Below are 22156 nucleotides of genomic sequence, written 5' to 3' on the forward strand. Positions count from 1 at the left end.
GGAAGCTGATGGGAGACTGAGGAAACTGACAGTAGGGCAAGTTGCAAGTAGGTGAGACAGCAAAGAAAACATGCAGAATAATCCACATTTTGATGTCCAGAACTTCCATCTGAACAACAATGTTTGTAATTCTGAGATTCTTTCATCTTTTCCTACACACACACATACACACACACACAAAGAGGTAGATTCCAGAAGTGGTGAAACCATAAAACTCCTGTTCAGGCTGTCTAATTCTTGACAGAAATGAATGTTTTTGCTCTGAGGTCATGGTACTAACCCAGATTTTCAAAGCTAGTAACTAATCTACCATCACATTCCTTCCTAAAATGTAATGGCAGTCTATTCCAAAGGCGACAAGCACCTGCACTAAATCTAACAACTCTGAATTATTACATTCACTGCAGATAGTTCCAGAGAATTTCCCCCATCTCCTTTACAAATTAGGCCACCTCAATACAGAATATGCACCACACATGGATGAACACAAAAAGAGGGAAGATTTCAGGTGATGGTCATTTTGTCCGGTGGTCTGACAGCCTGTCTGTTCCAGTCCAATAGCTAAAGCTTCTGCAGAAAATGAGCATTATCACCAAAGCTAGGGAACTTTCTGAATGGATAGGCAGTAGCCTATCCATTCAGAAAGTTAAAAGTTATAGGCTAACATCACACTACTGCACCACAAGGGCACTAATATGTTCAACAAAAGAGCAACACAAATAAAACAAGTGTGGAAGTTATTTTCACCAAAGTAATGGAGCATCATGGTTGTGGAAGCTCACTCCCACTCCTCAACAGATCCTTTCAAATAATCTTGCTTCCCTTCACATATTAGAGGATAAGCATTTGCAGTGGGAGGCCTGCTATACTTGTGTGATATGTCCATGTGATATAGAACCCTGGATAAACAGGATTCTGGGTCATAAAGGGACCCTATGCAATTACCCCAGGCTCTTGGCTACAGACATTACCCATTTAGTGCACAAAAGGGCATCTCTAGTCACTAGAAAACTAAAGACTCTCCTCAAGCCACAGGAAGAGGGAGGTAATAAAATTATCATGATTATTATTCATACTAACCTCTCATTTAATAGCAATTGCATTGTCAAAAGAAAACAGGAACATATTTGCAATATACCTATTTGAAAGCAATCACTATTCACTATCACTAGTCACTTTATTGTGCCCCTGTCCTTGGTGTCTCCTCCCCTCATCTCTTTTCCTGTTTTGCTTCTTCTCTCTCTGCCCCCATTCCCTACTTTTCATAGGCTTGACAAAATGGGTGTTTTATCCCCCCCTTTTAAAAGAAAGGATCTTTGAGAAAACAGACATGGATCCCTTTTTCTCGTGCTCCATTTGAATACCCCCCTCCTTGCTCTGTTGGAGAGGACAACTCTGCTGGTAACTGAGGGGAGGGGAGGGGAGGGGAGGGGAGTGACCAGCGCAAAGAGAGGGGCTGCTTGATTAAGTGCAACAGGTCAGATCAGAACTAATATTGATAATCCTTTTCCTTCCTTCTGGGAGCTCACTCTTCCCTACATAAGACCAACCTCAACCAGTTTAGGAATATTATAGTGATGGAGAGGCTGAAGGAAGGGGGAGAAGAAGCAAATCATGTCCACTCAGGTTTTTCCCATCAATAAAAAGGTGTCCTTCACCAAGTATTTAAATACAAAGCGGCAATAGCGGAGACCCAGTCATATGATAAGTACTAGCTACAGATGCTATTATCTTACTGCAATTCCAATTTACCAGCATTGTGTGATAAAGTCCTAAATTGCACATGTGATTTCAAATTGCAGTTCTCAAAATGCTGCTCTGAAGCTGTCCATGGCAAAAAAGCACTAGGATGTCTTCCAGAAAGCTTGTCTGTCTTTACTGATCTTTTCATTAAAGAAACTCTTTTCAACTTCCACGGAAAACTGCGTTTCTGTGAGTGGCAGCTTGAGAACCAATTTTGTAACTTAATTTTTGAAGTCGATTGAGATTAAGCAGTGAGTGAGTTCAGAGAGGCTTTTCCACTTTAGATATCTAACGATATGTGCTGCAGGGGACAGTTGTGAGGTTAAGAAAAAATGTGCTTAGATAAATCTGATTCACACTGTCCAAGTCTTATTCATGCTCAGGTATAACTAATAGGGAACAGAAGAGGAAAGAAACTGATAACCTGACTTTGCTTGTGACTGCTACATCTGGAAAATGTCATGAAGAAAAACTGGAAGTAGGTGACCTCCAAAATAGCAATTTAGATTTTTTTAAAAAGAAAATCTATCCTTAAAAGAAAAGAGAACTTCCTCTACAAGGCCCTAAAGTATGGCAGTGACAGCACAAGAAGATAACTAGTTCTAACATTTGCTCTTTGTGGGTTCACTCTGGGCATCTAACAACTACATCAGTGTTGCAATATTAGATCTTTACTGATGTACTAACTTAAACCAAAGGGAAAATAAAGTAAAAAGAACAAGTAAATGACTCAAATGCTTAATGTGCTTAATTATACTTCTTACCCAGGAAGCCCTTGAGTACATTAACACAGACTAATGGCATATAGATAGACAAGGTGGCATAAGAGGGTTACGGAAAGGGCTGATCAGAGTCAAGGTCGGCAGATAAGGAGAGGGAAAAGAAGGCAGAGGGGAACATTTTAACAGGTTCAAGCTTCTGAGGCTTCATGTATTTCTGAGGCAGTGGCCTGAAAGACAGGCTGTTGTGTCAAAATGCTCCAAATTATGCAGGATGTGTGAATGGTGAAGGCTGGCTAGGACTTCACACAAACCAACTGGGAGCTATTGGGACAAGGCAGGGAGACAGCTAGAATTAAAACTTGTATACTAGATCTTTTCTGATGTAGGTCTCAAATGCCTAAGATGAAATGCCTTGTAGATTTCCAGAACTGGGGGAAGTGATATAAAACTCTCATTTCATAGATACTATAATAGAATATATTCAAACGCACCTGCAGAAAAACTGGCCAGTTGTTTTGTATGAGTGAAGAAATAAAGAAGGAAAACATTCTAGCAACCTGGTGCCATTTTAATGTATTTTCAAGAACTGAATGTTGAAGATAGACCATCAATTAATCAACTTGATTTTTGGCACAGCAGATATTAAAAGAGCATAGAAAGAGAATGGCCAATAATAGCCATTACATTTTGATAGATACATATATTATAGATGACAGATAGATATAACTATATTGGACATGTTATTATAGTAATTATACTGTTAATTTTGGAGAGGAAATAATAAAGACGTTGAAAACATTTTTCAAGTCTTAGAAGCTGGCAGGGAGGGGAGGCAGCCCAAATGAAGGCTGTTGGACTAGGTATCCCCCAGAGTAGCTTCATGCAATGGCTTGTAGTTTGTAGCCAGGGCTGGTTAATATCATATCCAGCAACACATTACATTCTGAATCACAACTGTATTGAGGTGAACATAGTTCCCTATCATTAGTTTGATTGTGGGTGGAAGCCGTTCCAAACAACTTGTGAGAAACAACTTGGGTGCAGAGCCTAGATTGCTTGCAAGATTAAGTAGTAGTTCTTCTATTAGACAGTCATCATAATTAAACTAATTCAATAATGTTAGAATAAAATTTAAAGAGAAGCTAACCAATAATACACCTATTTTTCCCAACCCACCTCCCAAAATATAGGTGAGGAAACTTTGACCATACTGGAATTACAGAAGTTTCAAGCAAGACCCGGTGGCAGGATCCATCAGCTTCCCACAGAGTTGATGTTAAGTTTAGAAGGTTTTTGTGGATTTTTGCTTGTTTATTTTTGCTCTCTAATGAAACATATCTTTACTAAGAATGGCTTAATGTTAAAAACTGAGGAACACTTTAGCAAAATCCCATTTTTGCTACTTATCAATTTAAAGAAAGCATTCCAAGCAATCATCTCTAGTCATTGTTAAGTTAAATAGTATTTCCTCACAAAACCAAATTCAGTTTCTTGACAAGTAAAATGTTTGAAATATCTGTTTCTGAAAATGGCTCATACAGTAGTCTATGCAGACATTCTACCTGTTCACATGAAAGGCTAAAAGGCTGAAGTGCAGACGAGCACATGTTCAAGCCCAAAACTCATGCCTCCTAACCTTTTGGTGCTGAACCTTAAATAGAATCTTCCATAGGGCCTTTAATTTAATGTAAGCAGAAATCCCTTAGATCAGTAGTTCTCAACCTGTGGGTCCCCTGATGTTTTGGCCTTCAACTCTCAGAAATCCTAACAACTGGTACACTGGCTGGGATTTCTGGGAATTGTAGGCCAAAACACCTGGGGACCCACAGGTTGAGAACCACTGCCCTAGATTTTTCTAGTGTACATGGGAAGGTCAGAAACAGTGTGGGTGGTGATAGGACTTGAATTCCGTCATCCTTTAATCTTTAATGGAGTGGGATAGATATTTGTGCATGGCTAGTGCTGACATGGGAAACAGGCTTTTAATGGAAAACAACTTTAGCTGATTAATTTTGGTGGAAGTGTGGTTTGGTGTTTCTCTGAATGACTTAACACAGCACCTGCAATCTTTTCCTACTAAGGCAGTATGTAACAAAATTTGAAAAAAACATATCTGTTCCTGGTTTGGAAGTGTTATTTCCTGTTTAATTGTGCGATGCTTACTTTGAAAGTAGTTGTTATACTCCAGAACCTTTGTTTTTGTGGGTGCCACACACTATTTTGAAATGGTTGAGACTCTATGAGATATTCATTGAAAAACTATAGCAAAATGTGCAGCAGGACAGCCCACAAAAACAAAGTTTTTGCAGTTTAATAAACTTTTTATGATAGAACCAATTAGGAAATGACATTTATAGTCCAGGAACAAAAATTGTGTTACATAGTATAATTTTAAGCATTTAATATATTGAGAACATGTAATGTAGCTTTATATGAAGAAAATGCATTTGTCATTAAAAAAATCAAAATTGGGGTTATTGTTTCCAATGGAACTTCATAATGTTTTTGCTTAATGGAACACAGGAAGCCACTTTATTCTTAATTAGACTACTAGTTCTACTAGCTCACCATTATATACTACACCAAAAGGAAGCAGCATTCAGTGGTTTCAGACAACTATTTTTCCTAGCAGTATTTGGGGATATCAAGGACGAAACTGGAAATTTTGTCATGTCTGACCAATGAGTTATAGACCCTCAAAAAGTCTTGATAGGACCTAGAAGCATGAATATATTTTGTAAAGATAACATTATAACAAATCATATGGTAATGAACTTACATTGTTTTTAAGGAGATGATTGCATGAAAGGCATCTTATCAATTCTGATCTTCTCTATCTTGCAACTTTACCTAAAATAACTTGCTCACCAAATAGCTTCTTTAATCAAAAATTTAGATCAAAGAAAGGAGCAACAGCAAGTGGCGTGCTACAAAAATTCTGACAGCCAAGTAGGCATTACTGCTGATCAGGAGGGCTTGACTAATGGAGGATTTTATTTACAGAAATAATTAGCATGTGAATCATCAGAGATGGAAGAAATCCCAAGGTAAATAAGGGATTTGTGTATACTGAACATATACATGAAAATTACCTAGCTTTTGGGCTATATTGTTTTTTCAAAACTGAGAGGGGTTTTTTCTTGAAGCTATCTGCAAGTTATTTAGACTTAGAGTGAACAACAAGAGCTATTTCTACTACTCTGAGGGGTGGTAGCTGCTTTTAAAATGGAATGACTGACAGGAAGAAGTGCAAGAAATTAATGGATTAAAAGTGAGGGGGTCTTCCTAGATCCAGAAGCCAAATTTCCTCCCTGGAAAAACACACATACACACGTTCCGTGTGTCATTGAGTTTGCTGTCAAAATTCAGTGGTGCAGCAATTATTTAAAAACCAATGTCTCCTTTTGATGACAAGGTATATGGAGGCAAACATTTTACTTTAAAGCTTCTGGAGGTGCGATTTTGCTTTAAAACAAAGCTCCCTGTGATCTTTGTTCTTAGGGTGAAATGCAATTTGGGGTGGGGTGTTGGTTACCATTTCACTGTCAAATATTAAGCATGTAACAGACATTGTACAAATAATTTCAGTGGTGATGGGAGGCTTGAAGAGATCACAAATAAGGCAGGGAAATTCATGAAGTCTATGGTTGCCTGTGGCTCACCATGGATTAGGTAGTCTAATAATAACCAGTTTAATAACCAGTGTTCTGGTTCCTGAAGCCATTAATTATTTCAATTAATGGCATGCATGCATGACACTTAATGCAAACAAGATTTTTCTTGACTGAGAGCTTATATGCTCAGGTATTTAACCCTATCATAATTTTCCTACACAAACTTTAGGCCATTCCGAAAACATGTGCCATCCCATTGATTCACCTCTAGGAAGAGAGGAGAACAAACTAGATCCTGCTGTAGGGTTCTTGCCTGGAAGAGATAAGTATAGAGACTAAGGAAAGGGGATAGAGAACAGTCCATTAAACGTTGCTCGAGTTTACCTGTGATGGAAGAGAAAAATGGAGTTAAAAACAATTGACTTTGAAGAGACCAAAATGGGATACTTACACAGTTTCATCATTCTTGAACTCCAGCTCGCCATAAGCATCTTCAAAATCCTCTCCACCTCCTTTTGCTGTTCCTTCAACTGTTCTAAAGGGGACTATGACTGTACCTCGGGCACCAGATGTCCTAAGAACTTTCACCTCCATTATTCCAATGCTCTCACTGACATGTATCACATCGCACTCAAAGGTGAAAATACCTGCATGGTCATCATCCAAGATAGTCACAGTAGCCACGCATGGGGAGGCCAATATGGCCTTGGGATATGGCAAATTGTTCAGCTCAGGAGGTTCATCAGTCTCAACCACTCGTAGGTTGTTGAGGCGTACAAAGAAATGTTCGTCTTCTTCAAAGATGTCATCATCAATGATTCCTATAGAGAACTCTTTCTGGGTCTCCCCCGATTTCAAAACAACAGTCCCTTCTGTAAACTCATAGTCAGCCCCAGCATTGGCAGAACCATCTTCTGTCTTATAGTCCACATAAACAGTTTTTGACACATCTCCTCCTTTCCGGACCACAGTGAGGAGAACAGCACCACAGTTCTCCAGACACTGGTAGGAGCAAGGATCAAAGTAAACTTTCGAGATAAATTCCTCAGGCTCCTCAAGCCGCACTTCATGCAAGCTAGTGCTCCTCTTAGCTTGCTCGGCTGCATGCTTTTTGAGAATATTTCCTGCTCCCGTCATCATCCTGGTTGCTTGAATCCTATAGAATGCCCTGCTCTTTTGCTGGTGAGATAAGGCATAGTAATTGGCCATCTCCACCAACTGGTCTAAGTCCTTTTCTGGGTGTTTTTGCTTCAGATCCTTAAGGATTCGGATCATCTCTCTACGAGATTCATCTACCTCTTTCCCTTCCATAGGCACTAGGTTACCATCTAGAAAGTGGGAGTTCATCATCTTACCATCCATCTCGATTCCTTTGGGGTGTTCCCCCTCTGTCTCAATGATGATACCCCTGTGCTTGTTGGTGCGGTATTTTTTGTGCACATACTTATTCATAAATAACCTTCTGTCTGCTATCCAAGCCAGGAAGACACAAACTGGGAAGAAAATGAGAGTGAGAAGGCCTTCCCACACCTGGACCACACCTGGAGAGAAGACTGCTAGGATCATGTACAGCCAGATATATGCAAAGATGCTCCATGCAGCAGTGACAAAGAAAACCCTCAAGTGCTTTATCTTCCTTGTCTCGCCATCAGGAATGACATAGACACAGATGGCTATGATGATAAACATGTTGAAGGCTGCACTGCCAACTATGGTGGAAGGCCCCAAGTCACCAGCCACAAAGCCATGGCCACAAACCTCTATCAATGACAGAAGGATCTCAGGAGCAGAAGATCCAAGAGCCATAAGGGTCAAATTGGAAACAGTTTCATTCCATTCCCTGATGGTGGTGGTGGTAGTTTCTCCATTAGGTTTCTTGATTGTAATGGTTTTCTCTTGTGAGGTAATGACTTCTATGGATGCCATGAAACGATCAGCAATGATAGATACTCCAAGGAACATGTAAATTAGTGCCACAAAGTAAACAATAACCCGGGCTATTTTGTCCCCCAGAGATGGGTTTTCTGGGTACCATATTGGCAAGATCACGCCCTCCTTGCACTCTGAAGAACCTGAGCATGTGTTGTTATGTCCTATACTATGTAAGTCTGCTCCCATGCCAGCATCCACTTGTAGTCCGTGTAAAAACAGTACAAAAGTAATGAGTCCAAACCGGAGGAAGGCTGAGGTGGCAGGCTGCAACTTTGACCACGCCATACAAAAGGCTTAACTTCCACTGTACAGAGGAAACTGTCTTCTTTCCACGTTAAGACTCTGAAACAAACAAAGAGAAATGAGAAATATGAGACTGAAGAAGCTCAAAGACTGAACAAACCTCTTACACATGCATGCACGGCGGTGTTTGCCTCTAGTCACATCTGCCGAAATACACAAGCAAACAGCAATAATATTTCTACCTGGAACAGGCAAGATTTTGCTGCCAATGAGCACATATTTTAAAGAGAAACTATTCATACAAATCCCAGCATGGGCAACCATGTATTTAATTTAGATACCAGTCTTCCAGCAAACATAGTATTCAGACAACAACAGATTAATCATCAAAGAATACCAGCAGGGCTAGCACCACTATGAAGCAGAATGAGGAAGCAAAATGGTATTTATTTGCAACAGAATCGTGAGCATGCCTGCACAAAAGGAAATCCTACAAATATTAATGCTATTACTCCTAGATAAATGCAATAGCATTGGGACTAAGGACTATTTTTGCTCCTATTCCAACAGGCTGCACTATCTTGAGGATGTATATTTACGGGTTAAACTATATAAGCATCATACTTCTACACTATTTTGCAGTGGTTTGTATTATTTTAGAGTGATTTCATTCATTTTTGTTTTAATTTTGGGGCTCATAAGTGTCCTGAGATCTACAAAATGACCTTAATGGCACGAACAGTGAGTCCATAGGATGTTATCTTGCTCATGTATAGAAATCAAGGCTGACCTCCCTCTTAAGCTGAGTGAAGCACAAACTTCCATGGCTCAGTGCTTTGGAATCATGGCAAATTCAAAAGATCTTTAGCCTTCTCTGCCAAAGAGATCTAGTGCTTCACCAAACTACAAATTCCATGATCCTTTGTTTTACTGTTTAAGATGTATGCAGAGATTAATCTCTTTTAACCATGTTACTAATTTAAAAAAAACAAACGGATGTGACTGAGCTGAGAGGTCTGACAGCTGAAGCCTGCAAAGAGGTTATTAAATCCATACTGCAGAAAATTATAGATGTGCCCTTGAAACAGCTAATACTAGAGATAATAGGAGCTGGGCTTTGAATTGGCTTCCAGGCTATCAAGTCTCATTCTGGATTAAATTTAAATGGACCATAAGAAGGGCAAACAGAGGCCTTAAGGCTATTGATCATAACCTGGATGGCAGATGGAAAACAGGTCACCTGGGCAGCATCATCCACACTATTATTATTATTATTATTATTATTATTATTATTATTATTATTATTATTATTATTATTTATTCTTAACCTACCCTCTCTCCCCATGGGGACTCACTATGGTGTGATTCCTTTTATTTCTGTTCAGATCACGTTAGTAATGTATAAAATTGCATTTAAACCTAACTTTAGCATACAAGTATTTTATACAAGTTGGTGTCTTCCTTTTTTGGTGATACTTTTCTGGTTTCTTTTTTTAGAAAGATGGGCTATCTAAGTTGTCATCTTATATGTGAGAATAAATGCCTAAATGTGGCCTGAGGATTGTTGGGAAAATGTCACTGCCTTTTATTTCCTGTGACCCATTCTTCTGACTCTTAGTATACATGCAGAAGCTGAAGTTTACCATTTTTTTTATCTCAACTGAGCCAGTTCTACCATTAGACTGAATTATGGCCATTTCAGAGAGCTGACTGTGGACATCAGGAGAGATTGTTTAAACAATTACCATAAGTTAGTATTTTGTTTATGTATTATTAACAGCAAGATACAATTGAGGTTTTTATCACTAATGCCAAAAATAGTTTGCCCAAGTTTTACTGTGAGGCTGGGAGCTGTCATTTGCTGTTCTGATTCAGATTCAAAATGTCTTGACCCAGAACTCATGGACACTTAGGGTGCATCTACACTGTAGAGTCATTGATTCAAAGCAATTCAATTGGTGTCAAACTGCATTAAATTACTACAGTATAGATTATCTCGAAGTGATTATAATCCTTTTAAGTAGTCTGGACTAGAGTAGACTAAGGCCCATGATGCGAAAGGGAAGGCGCACAAGGTGCCTGGTGGTGCCCTGCATGCCCTCCCTCCTTCCCCCATCACATGGTGGGGACGGGACAGGGCATGTTGGCATCCTGTCCCCATCAGATGGGAGAAAGAGCAGCAACACACTTTGCTCCACCACCATTTCCCCCATCATATGGGGGAAAGGGAAGGAAAGTGCAGGTAGCTCTGTTGGAGCTACCCAAAAATGTTTTCCTCCGCACAGTAGAGAAGGAAGTGCCTTCTGGAGCTTCCCCTCCACTTTGGGAGGAATGTGGGCAAGGCCTGCCGCACGTGTCATCAGATGGTGCTCAGCAGGCCCCTTCGGTCCAAGCTACAGCTAAAAGCAGCATAACAGGGCTATTTTGCCCCATGTGAAAAGGTCCTAATTGACTCAATAGTTGTCAACACATAGGTAAAGTCCATTGATTCAATGGGTTTATTGTAGGGGGTGCTTTGAATGCAATTTCCTGCTTCTTGGCAGAGGGTTGGACTGGATGGCCCATGAGGTCTCTTCCAACTCTACTATTCTATGATTCTATGATTCTAGTCAGGACTAAAAATAGGATTTAAGCACTGCTTGCAGATTTACAAATTTTAAAAGTTTAATAATTATTGAAACTAAGTATGCCAAGAATCATGTTAATGGTGTCAGTGTCAACAGGTACAATTTTATCACTACATCACTCGCTTCTTCCCTGAAGCATACCTAATCGTATATCAATGATAACCAATTGGGGATTTTGTTTTGTTTTTTTTACTTCTTAAAAAGGGTTCAGATAATACTAAATGACAACCAAAACATGAAGAAAAGAATGAACAGTGCCTGCAAAATGGGCAAAACCAGGCCTGTCAACATGCAGAAGAGGGAAGCAAATTGATTTTGTGGTATCAGAATCACAAATCCATATCAGACGTCCTTGGGATAGATGAGCCTAGAAGGAAATAACACATCTTCCTGGCATTACAGAGATTAATTCAGACATGACATATTCTTCTTGCCTTGCTCTCTGAAAGCTTAGTTATTTATTTTTCTTTTCTAATTTAGACCTGGCTTACTGGAGATTAGAAGCTATGAGTGTAAAGGGGGTCTGACCCTCATGCCCAGGCTTGAATTAATCATAATAGAGAAATGTTGCTAGAAGGTTCAATGACAAAATAACTTTTTAGCACAGAGAGGCCATTTTCTGTAGGAAATTTCAGTGCCTGCAAAGAACACTTGCTTAGATGAATATACAGCCATATTGGATATCCACCGAACTGGACAAGATACAGAAAGAATATTCCATGATTCAGTTAATTTTGATTAATAAAAATGCATTGCTAAAAGCTGGTGAACTGTAGCTTAAAATTAAACTTTTCAGTCAATTTTGATCCTGCTAACCTTGGCCACAGCCTCTTGTGACTAATTAACAAACTTCCATGTCATAAAATGCCAATAATTGTCAAATTCCTCAGCAGTGACTAAGTTACCTTGTTATAGAAAATATTTAAAAGGACTAACTTTTGGCACAAGGCATAAAGTCTGCATACGTCCTGGTCTGGTCTACTATTGGATAGAATGGCGCATGTACTTGACATAGGCAACTGTAGGCGATTATGAAAGGACAAACAAAAATAGTTATTTCATTTGTTATTTTCCTATCTTCTATACAGAGAAGTGTTCATGGAATTTTGTGACTCCTGTGGCAAAATAACTTGACTGGCTTTATATACAACATTCCTTGACTTGACTAAGGTGAGCCAGTATTTGTTGTTCCATCTCAGAAAGCAAAAGGTCTTGGTCAAGCCCTGCATTTGTGTGTTAAAGCCTCTATTTCATTACCACCAGGCACAGTTACAGTCACTCCATATTCAATTACAGTCAGTCGTGAATTCCATAAAGAAATTGAACTGGTATTGTGTGTTAGAGATGAAAATTCTCAAATTTTCCATTTCCAAACAGATGTCAAGGAAAGGCATGGATATTTGTTCTTGGAGTGTCTAAACACTATCACAAAACATAGAAAATTCACTGCAGCTTTGAAAACTGTGCATTTTCCAGAAACTCACACTGTTTACTTGGAGTTTCACTACTTTTTGAAGACCAGTGGTGAAACTATAGGTTTGTCTCCAACCATGGCTGTCTCATTTTGTGCAATGGAACTTTTTGATTTGGAGATTATGTGTGTCTTGGCCTGCCTGATTCTATGAGTTCCTGATTCTTTCTCATCCCTAATAATTTGCTTCATTCCCACCAAAGCTGCTCTCCTGCTATCCCCCCCCCCCCTTCTTCAGCTGCCTACCAAGAAGCAGAATGGACAGACAGGTCAAGAAAGGAGTACAGATTCAGAGATTAGGAAGCTGAAGGAGGAAGTTGCACAAAACAGAGGCCCCTTCCACACAGTCATATAACCCAGAATATCAAGACAGGTAATTCACAATATCTTCTTTAAACTGGATTATCTGAGTCCACATTGCCAGATAATCCAGTTCAGTGTGGATTATCTGTCCAAAAGCAAAGCAGTAGGTCTCAAGGCTACCTGAGATTTCAAACATGTAATTCCCTGGCCTTAGTGGCTTTCTATGCTGCCTGCCTTTTTGCTATATCCACTGGTACTTCCAATGAGGAAGGCTCCAGATGTTGTATCCCTCATCACTGGACATCCCAGATGGAGTTCCTTCCAAGCAACTCTTAGCAAATTCCCTTTGAACCGGAGATGCAAAGGAAAAGAATGCTGCAGGAACTTTTGCAGGCAATGTGCAATGCTCACCATTCAGCAATGGCTTGCTTTAGCTTTCCTTGCTTGGTTGAAGAAAGTGGGTCTTGAATAAAGACAGCTATCCCTCAAAAGGCATGAGCATTATCTGTCAGAGCTAATGGCACCAACCACCAGTTAGCAGATGTTTTCCGTGACAGCTGACTGATCAATATTAGTGCTTTTGATCAAGATCCCACAAGTAAAGCCTGTAGCTATGTCTGAAAAGTTGGTGTTACCACGAAGTTCCTTTGCCAGCAGTGGAAGGGAGGCTAGTCTTGAACAAGTTACAGCTCCTTGCTGTGCTAGTAGACAAGATCAAATAGCTAAATTTTGAGAACACCTTTTCCTGATATGGAAATAACCCCTTCCATCTAGTTTCAGGAAAACAACCTCTGCAACCTCTGGAAAACAGAAAACAAAAACATTCTGTGTACAAGGGCGTCTTCAGAAAGAGGGACAGGTAGCCCATGCTTCCTTCCCATCACAGACAAACTAAAATACAAAGGGTGAGGCAGTCTGTATTCCTATTTTCCTGCAGTGGAGGAGACTAGTCTGCAATGGCTTGTAGCAAGCTAACAATCCTGGGTGAGACCTACCTAAGAAAAAATTGCTATAATGTCACAACCCTCTGCAATATCTTATGATCAAAGTCACCTCCACTGTGGCATTCTAGTGCTTAGCAAAAATGAAAGTGCATATAGCAGCTTTACAGATATTGTCTAAAGATGCAGATGTATGAAATGCAGCTGGAATAGCAGCACTTCTGGTGAAATGAGCCAGGATACCAGACGAGATAGCAGCAGATGATTTATAACACAGGACAATGCAAGACCTTATAACATAAGGCAATGCATCTTGACAAGGTAAGACAATTGTCTGACCATGAAAGCTGGTTGAAAAGGCACCAGATAGCCTGTAATCATTGGATCTAGACAAATAAATCTGATAGCCTCCCAATCATCCAATTTGTACCAATGTTTTGCTTTGTGAGATTCAGGATGGGGCGGGGGGGGGGGGGGGAGGCTGAGGATGAAAGGTGCATATCCATGTTCAGTCTAAAAGTGGGATCTAAACAAAGGATCACAGTATGAGTCAAAAATACACAGATTGCCTGTCACAGACAAAAGTCCCATCTTTCATGCCCTTCTTACTGAAGTAACAGCTATAAGAAACAAAACATTATAGGTCAAGTACTTCAAAAAACCATCTTCAAATGCTCAAAAAAAAAGGTTCTAAGAGAGCCTAAGATCAACTGTAACTCCCATGTTGAAAACAGTGTTCCACAGAAGGACAAAGAGTACACGTCCCACTTGGAAATTCCCTAATATATAACTATCTAGACAAAAGTATCATATATGAAATCTGCAGAACAGAAGATAAAGCAGTCACCCATACTTTAAGAGTACTAAATTTCAAACCAGAGTCCAGGCCTAACTGGAGTAAAGCCAAAACAGTTTCAATAGGTGCATGATACAAATGGATTGACTTCCTGCCCATCACCTGCAAAAGGCTCTCCAGGTTGCATCATAAATGTGTTTCATAGAATCCTTTTTAACAGCTAAGATCATATCAACCTCCTAAAATTCCACCTGAACATCAGGAAGAACTTCCTCACTGTGAGAGCTGTTTGACAGTGGAACTCTCTCCCCCGGGCTGTGGTGGAGGCTCCTTCTTTGGAGGCTTTTAAGCAGAGGCTGGATGGCCATCTGTCGGGGGTGCTTTGAATGCGATTTCCTGCTTCTTAGCGGGGGGTTGGACTCGATGGCCCATGAGGTCTCTTCCAACTCTACTATTCTATGATTCTATGATTCTAAATACAAAACTTTCTTTCAACTTTCATACATGCAATTATAACCAATCTGGTCAAGGATGGTGTCTTGGTACAGAAGATCTGGTCTGGATGGAAGAGACCATGGGTCTCAAACTGACAGCTCCCAAAGATCTGAGAACCAGGCTCTCCTTGACTACCTCAGAGCAATCACAATGAAATCTCCTTCCCCCGCCTTTACTTTCTTGAAAACTCTGGAAGGAAGTGGAAGACGAGGGAATGCATAACAATTTTTTTGGCCTCAGACAGGATTAGCAGCTTTGGAAGCCTGATGCCAAACCCACAAATGGGGATGGAGTGGAGACTGTACAGACAAATATAGGTATTCCAAATTCTGCAAAAAACCCAAAATCCAGAACACCTCAGGTCCCAAGCATTTCAGAACCAGTATTAACTTCCTTGCATGAATGCCAAATAAGCCAGGGGAGATCATTTGGCATTCTTGTTTATTCACAAGTCTTCATCAGAATGGAACTTCTGCCTTAAGTCTACCATTAAGACTGATCTTACAGAAAGCTGTCATCATGTCTAAAAGAAAACAGCTTGCTCTCTTGTATTACTAAGGCTTTCTTATATTCTAAGTGTATGGTGGAATTAATTGCTAGCTTCTGTTTCTTAACTGAAAGGTAGAAGCCACAAACCCTCCCATTTTCCCACACATTGTTCAAGCCAATGAGTTCAAGAGCAAGATAAGCAGATTGTCTGTTTCCTATGCCCTGTGCAGAGCGACTCACCGGAGAGCAATTTTTTCCAATGAAAAGCACATTGCGAATGTATTGCCAACAGCTGAAAATAAATATGCAAATTAAATAAGGAAAGCTGCTTTCACACAATTCAGTTCTCTTGTTAACGGTATGGGGATATTAAAACCTACATTAGGAGAGCTTCTCTCGTGCATAATTTGCATGTGCAATTACCTTGATTATGCTGCACATTCCATGATTATATGCATACGTATTGTATTTAACTCACATGCCCCAGCACACTTTTAAAATCTAACCATGAATTTCTGGTAATGTTATCTCTTCTTTTCTATAGATGAACATTGTTAGAGGAAAGTATTTAAAATTATATCGCAAATTGGAGTCTCAATTGTTACAAGGAAGCTTCCCACAAGGAAGCTGTACTTTGGAGCAGTTTACAAGTAAAATAAATAAAAAATTAAGTTAACATCGCTGACAGCACTAAAAGTATTGGCTACTAAGATTCTTGCATAGTCTGATTGCTGTAAAACAGTAAACAAGTTACAATAAATGAACAGGTTACATGGTCTCCTGGCATACAGGTTGAAGTTTTCTTGGCCAAAGTAATGGAATTGGATCTGATTACCCTCTACTAAATTGCTGTTTCAACCCTAGCAAAATGAAGCTTCATTCATACCAAGTTTTCTTGCCTTGTTGATGGGACTGTGAGGAAGGAGGTATTTATATACATCCGTCATGGGGCAACCTACCTCCTCTGAATGCTACTGCAGTCTTCTCCAAGATGACAATCCCCATAATATTACAGTTAACCTTCAACATTCACTGTGGTTAGGAGCACAAGCCTCCCATGAAAGTAAAAAAACCTGCAAATAAAGACATTGCTGGATTTTTTTTTCCTGAGAGAATACCTCTTTAGCAAATTCTGGATCTTTCAGCCAGACTCTATGGTCACCTTTTGCTGGAAGCTGACCACAGAATGGTGCCGGAGGACCTTGAGATTCTTAGAATACTTTTAATCAAATCCATAAAAGTCAAAACCACAAATATGGAGGGACAACTCAAGCAATTTTCACTGCTTATCCCACCTCCAATTCTCCCCTTAACTACTGCAGCACTTTTTCACCTATCAGATTTACAATATACACTCCTTGTACTGTGGCCCAGTTGTTTTTAAGTTAATCTTTGTTCTGTTTTTAATTGGTGGTCTCTTATTTTATCTTGTTACTAAGTTATTACATATAAATATGTGTTGCCTGTTTTAATATTATTTGTTAAAGATGTTGTGTTTATGTAGGTATTTTATTCTGTTTTATTGTGAGTATTTGGGCTTGGCCCCATGTTAGGCGCCTTAAGTCCCTGCTGGGAGATGGAGCGGGGTATAAATAAAGTTTCATTATATTATGGACACAACAACATTGTATGACACAGCAAACAAGATAGATATGCTGGATTTCGTTTCACAAAATCACAAGTCAAACACTTCCCAAGTGTTTAGGACTGTGTGATGTATTATTATTTTATTATGACACAGCAAACAAGATAGGTATGCTGGATTTCATATCACAAAATCACAAGTTGAACACTTCCCAAGTGTCTAGGACTGTGTGATGTATTTTCGGATGATGCGTGCAGATCCCAGTAGGGTGGCCTTTTGCAGTTGACAGATCATAATTTTGTCAATGTCTATTGTTTCCAAATGCCGGCTGAGATCTTTTCGCATGGCACCCAGTGTGCCCATCACCACCGGGACCACCTGCACTAGTTTCTGCCAGAGTCTTTGAAGTTCAATCTTGAGGTCCTGATAGCGGCTGAGTTTTTCCTGTTTATTATTATTATTATTATTATTATTATTATTATTATTATTATTAATGTCTGAAAGGAAAAGATTTTTCCTGCCTGTAGAAGGACTGCAAGGAGAGGGTGCCTTTTAACCTTCCTAGAGGGGGAGTCCCAAAGTCAAGGAGCACTAAGAAGGTTTAATTTTGTGCTTTCACCAGCCTTACCTATGAAAATGCTGGAAATGAGAGAAAGACCTCTCCTGTACATTCACATGGGGAGATACAGTCTGTCCGGTAACCTGGACTTAAGCTTTTGGCTGGGCTTGATGCAATTCAAAAGCTAACAGGAGAGACTTTATATGTTTTCAAGCTTTCCTCAAACAGTGCTGCTGAATATGCATGAACACATCAAGACTCCATGGTACTTGTGTGTGTTCCTTTTCATCAACAGCAATTCAATCATGCATTCATTCATATCTTGCCCCATATCAAATTAATCAATTTAAATAATCTAACAGCGACATGAATGGTTACTAGTTTCTGGATAAGAAGAAAATAATCACTGAAGCATAGCATCAGCTTTCTAAAACAAAGCATCTTACAATAATTACCTATCAAAGAAATGTTGTAAGAGGTCAGAACAAACCAGAGAAGTTTTCCTTAAGGCAGTTCCTCTTTTGTCTCTTTATGTTGCGAGTAATCCTTAGTAACACTTGACTTTTGGCAAATATTGTTCTTGAGAAAATTGTAAAATGGATTGAACAGATAATCTTATAATAAAATATAGAACATTTAAAAAACCACACTACCTTAGTTGAATGAACAGAATCTAAAACAGGACCAGGACTCATGTGACTTGCCAGATACTGCTGGACACAATTCCCAATAATCTTCTACCTTCACAGTTAGGAGTGCTGGGAGTTTCAGTTTAATAACATCTGGATGTTCTCTTGATCTAAAAACTAATAGGTCAAACCAGTGAACATTCTATTGAAAGTAAGAGAATATGCACAGGCTTTCAGTGGTGCTTTCTACCTTAGCAGGATGCCATCCACACAGTGCAATCCTAAACATTAAAACTGGTGGATTTTTTTGGCTTCCAGAGTTGTTCCACTACAATTTCTATCAGTCCAAACTAGACGGGTCACTAGTGAGGCAATCAGGAGAGTAGTTTTTCCATTAATAACTGGAGGACCATATGTTCTCCAGATCTATTAAGCATCTCTACTACAGTACTTTAGACTGAAACTCCATTGAGCTATATGGGATTTAATTCCAAGTGTTTGCCGGTAGGAGCTGTGTATTGGGGGGGGGGGGGGGGGTAAATCTATTTTGTGCTTTTGTCTGAACTTTGGTGTTGAATACTATACCCAAGATAGGTTCAACATACTGTATAACTTCTTAAAAATTCAGACTAAAAGATTCACCACAGGCTCATCTACTCTGCTGCTGTCAGAAGGTATGTCCACTTGACCAGCAAGAAGGAAGAGCAGCAACATGACTCATCCCCTTTCCGTGTACTGCTCAGTGCAGGGAAAGGATGATGGCAGTGGTGTCCTACTGAACAATGGATTGGGCTAAATCAGATACAGTCCAGGTACCCAGACTCCCTCAAAGTCCCAGGATACGCCAGAGTTTCAAGAAAATTCCAGAGTACCCCTACCTTTGTCTAAAGAAAGGCAAAGTTAAAGTGTAGCCTTTAAAAACCCATAATATTCAAAGGAAACCATTGTGCGTTGTGAAGATTGCCAGTAATCCAGTCACAGTAAATATGAATTTTTGGCTTATGTGGACCATCCCAATGTTATTGACATCAGAGCCCCATCTATCACAAATATGTGTGCAACCTAAATTTCTAGATTAGTCTATTTTGAGTAAGATGATGTGCTGTAGACCATGCTGTATTTAGTGACAACCCCTTTTGAATGAATCTTGCCCCATAAATCCCTATAATATAGCTGTCAAAGTCAACTTGAATCCAAGAAAAATCAGCAACACCAAATGAAAAGAGGAAGTGGAGCAAAAAGAACACTTTATTCATTTGCTGCCCCAATCATTTATATATATAAAAGGGTAATGAAATTTCGGCCTAGGACAAAACAACAAAACTACACATCCCAGAAACACTAAACTTGGCAGCACAACCCCTCATCCATGCCTCTACGTTCATACAACAAAAAGAAAACAAAAATAAAGTCCTAATTAGAGGGAGAGGAATAATTTTTTATCCAATTGCTGCCAGTTAAAAAGCTAAGCTCCGCCCACTTGGTCTCCTAGCAACTCACTCAGCCCAGGGGACAGGCAGAGTTAGGCCTCACTTGGGCCTCTTCCCCACTGCCTATAAAATGCAGATTATCAGATTTGAACTGGATTATATGGCAGTGTAGACTCAAGGCCCTTCCACACAGCTATATAACCCATTTATAATCTTATATTATCTGCTTTGAACTGGATTATCTCGACTCCACACTGCCATATAATCCACTTCAGTGTGCAGTCGGACACAACTGGACTTAATGTCAGGAGAAAACCTTTACCCTTTACCATAACTACCACCAATTCCTCAATACTTTATTTCTCATACCACCATACTTTGCCACAGCAACGCGTGGCCGGGCATAGCTAGTAACATTATAAATGTTGTCTTCTAGTTCCAGAGTCTGAGCTGTGTCCATGGCACAGCTGAGATTGTGGACAGTGCTCAAAAGGGATCATATCATTTCACGCTGGAGCAGGATGTATATTTGAAAGCCCCGGTGGCAAAGTGTGTTAAAGCACTGAGCTGCTGAACTTGCAGACCGGAAGGTCCCAGGTTCAAATCCCGGGAGCGGAGTGAGCGCCTGCTGTTAAAACAGCTTCTGCCAACCTAGCAGTTCGAAAACATGCCAATGTGAGTAGATCAATAGGTGCCGCTCTGGCGGAAAGGTAACGGCGCTCCATGCAGTCATGTCGGCCACATGACCTTGGAGGTGTCTACGGACAACGCCGGCTCTTCGGCTTAGAAATGGAGATGAGCACCAACCCCCAGAGTCAGACATGACTGGACTTAAGGTCAGGGGAAACCTTTACCTTTACCTTTACTGCCAGATACTCACCAGAATGGGTTCCTAAAGAGGTCCAAGTAGAAAAGAAAGCTAGGGTGTTCTGCTGAAGTTTTGATTGCTGTAGCAATGTAAGCTTCTATTATGTCTGCAGTAAGCAATGGGCAGAAGACTAGATGGGACAGAGAGGAAGGATAAATAGCTAAAAGAAATCAGGGTTCTGTTTTTCTTTCAAGGCAATTCAAGCAAAATGTTCCTTCCTGCAAAGAGAGGGATCCTACTGAATTTGTGTAATTGAGATACAGCACTCATTTTTCCTTCTATTGAAATGTGTACTATCCTGTACTATCATACTTCAAATAAGACATTGGTGTGGCATGTCTTATAACTCTACACATATAAACACATATAAACACACACACCACCATCAAATCAGATTCCATCGGCTAAATGTGGGATAGTAATAATATGGCCCACAAAAGAGTTGTAGCCCCCTTCTGATATTTGCCTTTTTCTTAAAACCTTGGAGTACTGCACCAAATGCTCTTCTAAAAGGCTGTGACCTCACATCATGTTTGCAAAATATCAGTGCTGTGTCGTGGTTTGAGTGTTGGACTACAACACTCATATTCCTGCTCTGTCATGGAAACTCAATGAGTGACCTTGGGCTATTCATAAATTCTTAGCCTCAGCAGAAGACAAAGGCAAACCTCTTCTGAACAAATCTTGCCAGAAAAAAACCCTGTGATAGGGTCACCTCAGAATCTCCATAATTCTGAAACTAATTAAAGACACAGAAAAACAACAAGGAATTTCATTCCTTTCAGCTACAGCTAGCATAGCCAATAGCGAAGAACACTGGGAACTGCAGTCCAAGACCAAACACCTGGAGGCATGAATGACTCAAAACTTTTTCAACATCTAGTATGCAGTTGCTACTGTGGTCCCAAATTACAAGACTGTCTTCAGAAAACTAAATTGCTATACTGCAATAACTGCAAATACCAGTATCTCCTTGATGGATGGAAACAACATTACAATATTTCATCAATTGTAAGATGTCATCGATCCCAAGATACACACTAATTTCAGTACCACCATTGATTTTTAAGACACACCCCATTTTTGATGTTTATTTAGGGGGAAAATATGTGTTAGAATCAATGAAATATAGTATTTCCCTTCTCATAGGTATCTGTCTTTTCAGTCTGGCACATCACAGCCAAGAATAGCTACTAGTAGGTTCATTCAGCTTCTATGGGCCCTTCTACACATGTCTAAAACCCTGGAAGGAACCAGGATAAAAGGGGTGGCTACATGATGTTTAGGGAATGTGCAGATAAAATTGGGTTAACTGCTGAAAAGCACATGTTAAAAGGATGTGCTTAAAACCTGACTCCACCCAAAAAAAATGTGCATATTCGCATGACTGTATATCATGCTTTCCTTCCCTTCCCTCTGTGTGGACTGCTCTAGCACACGTGTGCTTTCTTAGAAGTTTGAAACAGCTGTTCAGATTATTGGGCTGTCAAAAAATGGAATCACAAAACACAGGTGGTTCAAGGGAAGCACAATTGGAAAGCAATTAGAACTCTGAAACCATTCCTTTCTTTTGATCTGTATAATATTAAACAAAGCTTGAATTATCAATTGGGTGAAGAGATAAGAAATTTGCTTGTGTGGACATTAAGATATTTGCATGTGCACATATGAGGTCCAGCACATCTCAGAGAAAATTCTTTAAAAAAAAA

At 39.8% G+C, this 22156-nt stretch overlaps 1 protein-coding gene across 5 annotated transcripts in view; it reads right to left on the reverse strand.

Moving 5' to 3' along the window:
• The window catches only part of slc8a3 (solute carrier family 8 member A3), a 241362-nt gene that overhangs the window by 178431 nt on the left and 40775 nt on the right, over nt 1-22156 (reverse strand). For 4 of the 5 annotated variants that reach the window (XM_062968068.1, XM_008118151.3, XM_003225653.4 and 1 more), the window contains exon 2: nt 6531-8353. In XM_062968068.1, coding sequence (XP_062824138.1) covers nt 6531-8296 — 1766 coding nt within the window. In that variant the 5' untranslated portion in view covers nt 8297-8353. Of the gene's footprint in view, nt 1-6530; nt 8354-22156 lie in introns of those variants that run through there. The other variant, XM_062968071.1, reaches the window with a different exon arrangement.

The sequence above is a fragment of the Anolis carolinensis genome, chromosome 1 (genome assembly GCF_035594765.1).
Source record: "Anolis carolinensis isolate JA03-04 chromosome 1, rAnoCar3.1.pri, whole genome shotgun sequence".
Classification (NCBI taxonomy): Eukaryota; Metazoa; Chordata; class Lepidosauria; order Squamata; family Dactyloidae; genus Anolis; species Anolis carolinensis.